The sequence below is a fragment of the Octopus bimaculoides genome, chromosome 25, assembly GCF_001194135.2.
Source record: "Octopus bimaculoides isolate UCB-OBI-ISO-001 chromosome 25, ASM119413v2, whole genome shotgun sequence".
Taxonomy (NCBI): domain Eukaryota; kingdom Metazoa; phylum Mollusca; class Cephalopoda; order Octopoda; family Octopodidae; genus Octopus; species Octopus bimaculoides.
The window spans coordinates 29,939,124-29,943,118 of record NC_069005.1 but is presented as its reverse complement, the minus strand read 5'-3'; the positions used below and the strand labels follow the sequence as shown (position 1 = coordinate 29,943,118).

The 3,995-nt window shown below is 37.3% G+C and overlaps 1 protein-coding gene across 2 annotated transcripts in view; it reads right to left on the bottom strand.

Moving 5' to 3' along the window:
• LOC106880788 (syntaxin) overlaps positions 1–3,995 on the bottom strand; it is a 213,815-nt gene that overhangs the window by 161,602 nt on the left and 48,218 nt on the right. For both annotated transcript variants that reach the window (XM_052976683.1, XM_052976684.1), the window contains exon 2: positions 903–986. In XM_052976683.1, the coding sequence (XP_052832643.1) occupies positions 903–986 (84 nt within the window). The remainder of the gene's footprint in view (positions 1–902; positions 987–3,995) is intronic.

Genomic DNA, 3,995 nt, shown 5'->3' with positions numbered 1-3,995 from the left:
GGGGGGGGGGGGGGCGGATTAGCGGATCAGAAAACTAAGTGCCAGAGGTTTAACAAGCAGCATGACCTTTGCATAAGGGACAAGGTTAGTAACGAGAAGATATATAACTGGACTGATTTGGCCTGGCCTAATGAGTATGCAGAGATAATATTAGAGAGGGGGAGAAAGGGGGAGAGAAAGAGAGAGGGAAATACTAAATGGTCAGAGGTAGTCAGATGGGACAGTAAACTGTGGCCAGATAGATAGGCAGGAAAACAGACATACAGGCAGACAGACAGATACTAATAGCTTAACACAAACAGACAGACAGCTAGGTAGGGCTGGCAAGACATAGATGGACTGACAGACATATAAACAAGCAGACAATCACAAAAATGGATGGGAAGATACAGAGATGAATAGACAGAGACACTCAATGAAATAAATGAATAGGGAGACATTTGGACGAAAAAAATGGACAGTGACAGACACATGGAAATGAGATGCATAAAGGGTTGTATTGAAATGATCTGGAGGGACTGCCAGACAAGAGTAGACAGACAGTGAGACAGACAGATTCACTGATGAGCCGAGAGACTCAGTATTAGAGAGACTCAGTATTGGATAGAGAGACTCACAAGTGGACAGTGTGACTCACAGACTGACAGATTCACAAAAGGCCAGAGAGACTCACAGATGGACTGACTGACTGACTGACTGACTTGCAAATGGACTGACAGACTCATAAATGGACTGAAAGACCCGCAGATGGACTGACAGACTCACTGATGGACAGAAAAAAAAATAAACAGGCTGAATGAGTAATTGACAAAAAGAAAGGTTTGCTGTGTAAATAAAGAGAAAGAGATAGAAATAAAAAGAGAAAAAAAGTGGAAAAAATTGCAAGCCATGATTCAACTGACCTGTTCGAAAAATTCTTCCATGAACCCACCTCCACTCTCAACTTGGACAGCCACTTCTTCAGCCTCATCATCATCGCTGACTGCCTGTAAATCAGAAAGAAAAGAAACAGAATAGCCATGAATTACCATATTGACAAAAGAAATCCTTCATGCACATAATACAATTTTTATAGAAACAACAGACAAACATCTTCATTTTAAGAAATTTTGGAGAAAGGGCTTGTTGATCACATTGACCCCAGTGCTCAAATGATACTTATTCCGCGGTGGAATTTGAACTCAGAACATAAAAACATACAAAATGTTGCTAAGCAGTTTGCCTGTCATGCTAATAGTTCTGCCAGCTAGCCATATTCGGAAAGGATTAAAATAAATGACAAAAATCAAATGTGAAAATGCAAAAAAGTTCCTAATTGAAATTTACCATTTAGTTGAAGAGTAAAATCAAAAACTTAGTAGCAACTCTCAAAAGGAAAAAACAAGTGCAATAATTTCAAGAAATAAATTAATTACCCGAAACTTCATTGGCACCAGAGACCTACAGTAGAGTTCACACCAAATGTGCTGGTGCCACATAAAATGCACCTGTACCAGTGCTGCATAAACACACTTGTGTTGGTAGCATGTAAAAAGCAACAAGCCCATTCTGTTAAGTGGTTGGTGTTAGGAAGGGCACCCAGCCATAGAAACCATGCCACAACAGACAGCTGGGGTCTGGACAGCTCCCAGCTGGCCAGCTCTATGTCAAACCCATGCCAGCATGGAAAGCAGACATTAAATGGTGGTGGTGATGAGTATTGGCACCAGAGATCTACAAGAGGATTGACACCAGAGATCTTCTACAGAATCCACACCAGATATATACTATAGTATTGGCACCAGAGTTCTACTGGAGTGTTGGTAACAGAGACCTACTATAGAGTTGGCACTAGAAATATACATGTTGGTACCAAAGAACCAATACAGTGCTGGTACCAGAGATTTATGCATGTACACCAGTACCTTAATCTTGGTACTAAGACATTTTTTTTCCTCCTTTTTGTTAACCACAAAATACAAGACTTGTCTTGGGTCATCGATGGCTAATTTTTTGGTTCGTTCTTGACATTTAGTTCCGAATTCAGAACAAGATTTACTTCTTTCGCATTATTAATATAGCATTGTTGAGTCATTCACACGCCAAGACATTTCCTTCTCTGTATTTTTTCTTTTTTTTCACTTCCAGTAATACAAGAATCATGAACTTAATGTACAAAGTTATTCACTGCCATTATTGATTATGGTGGGCAATGTTTGGCTGTCGTTCAGAAATGATAACAGGCTAAATGGTAGAATAATTCTACTTTACAACAGATGTTGGTTTTTGTCCTAAGCAAAGTAGAACAAGAAATAAACAAAAAAAAAAAAAGAATTTCTCCAGCGAAGAAACGGATTTAGATTTTGTTGAATTTGTCCAGTTTGCTGGACTACGAAGAATTACTCTGCTTCCCTACCACATAGTTCTGGGTTCAGTCTCACTGTGCAGTACCTTAGACAAGTATCTTCCACTATAGCTTTGGGTCAACAAAACTCTGACAGTGGATTTGGTAGATGGAAACAATACATGCATATACATAAGTATGTATATATAGGTTTGTATGTGTGTGTATATATATATATATATATATATATATATATATATATATATATATATACATACATACATACATACATATATATATATATATATACATACATAGAGAGAGAGAGAGAGAGAGAGAGAGATAGATGAGAAATGGAGCAACAATTAACAATTAGAAGTTGATCATTGGCATTAAATCGTCATAGTTTAATAATAGTTAAAATAACATTTACAGCTGTTTCACTTTGTAATTTTTTAGATAAACTTGCATTCATTTCGTTCCATGTAACAAACATCGTCAGAATGATTTGGACTTTATGAGAGGAATATTAATAGGAGAACGAAGGTTGAAGGAGAAAAAAGGAAAAAGGAAAAAAGTTCATTAAGTCTTTAGGCTTACATTTTTATGTCCTTTAAAGGTTGCACATGTGTGTAATATATATATATATATATATATATATATATATATATATATATATATATATATATATATATATATATATGTATGTATGTATGTATGTAGGCATATATATGTGTGTGTCTCTGTTGAACAACCAGTGTTGGTGTGTTTACATCCCTGTAACTTAGCAGTTTGATAAAAGGGACAGATAGAATGAGTATTGGGCTTTAAAAAACAACAGGTACTGGATCAATCTGCGCAACCGTTATTCCTCAAAGCAATGCCCCAGCACGGGCAAAGTCTTATGACTGAAACAGGTAAAAGATAAAAGACAAAGTATTTGGCATTTTTCCAAGCCTCTTTCATTTCATTGTATCTTGAATTCTTGACTACCAAATTTTATGCTTATCAGGACACAACTTTGAAGAATGTAGATTTTACTTAAATTCATTAACAATTCTTTCTACTGGAAGCACAAGCCCTCAAATCTGGAGGAAGGGATTAGCTCAATTATATCGACCCCTAGTGCGTAACTGGTACTACTTTTATCGACCCCCGAAAAGATAAAAGACAAAGTCGACCTTGGTGAAATTTGAACTCAGAACGTTGTGGCAGATGAAATACAAATGAAGACCAGCAGTCACCCATGCATACCAGCCTCTTCTTCTCCATGCCACTAATGTTATCCAAGGGAAAGATAAAGGCTGATACAGCTTGGCACCAGTGACATCACAACGCATTTCTATAACTGAGAGAACTGGAGCAACGTGAAATTAAATGTCTTGCCTAAGAACACAACACACAGTCCGGTCTGAGAATCAAATTCACTACCTCTCACGATTGTGAGCCTGACACTCGAACCACTGAGCCATGGGAGTTATACATACGTACATACATACATGCATACATATATATATATATATATATTTATCACTACTGGACATGCTTTCTCTCTCTCGCTTTCTCTCACAAGTCTTAGAGAGGCAAGACTGGCAGGAACAAGAAAGGAATGTGGATGGCAAGGAGGCAATATTGTCAGACAGTCAACGAAAGATGTTTAAAAGTCTTGTTA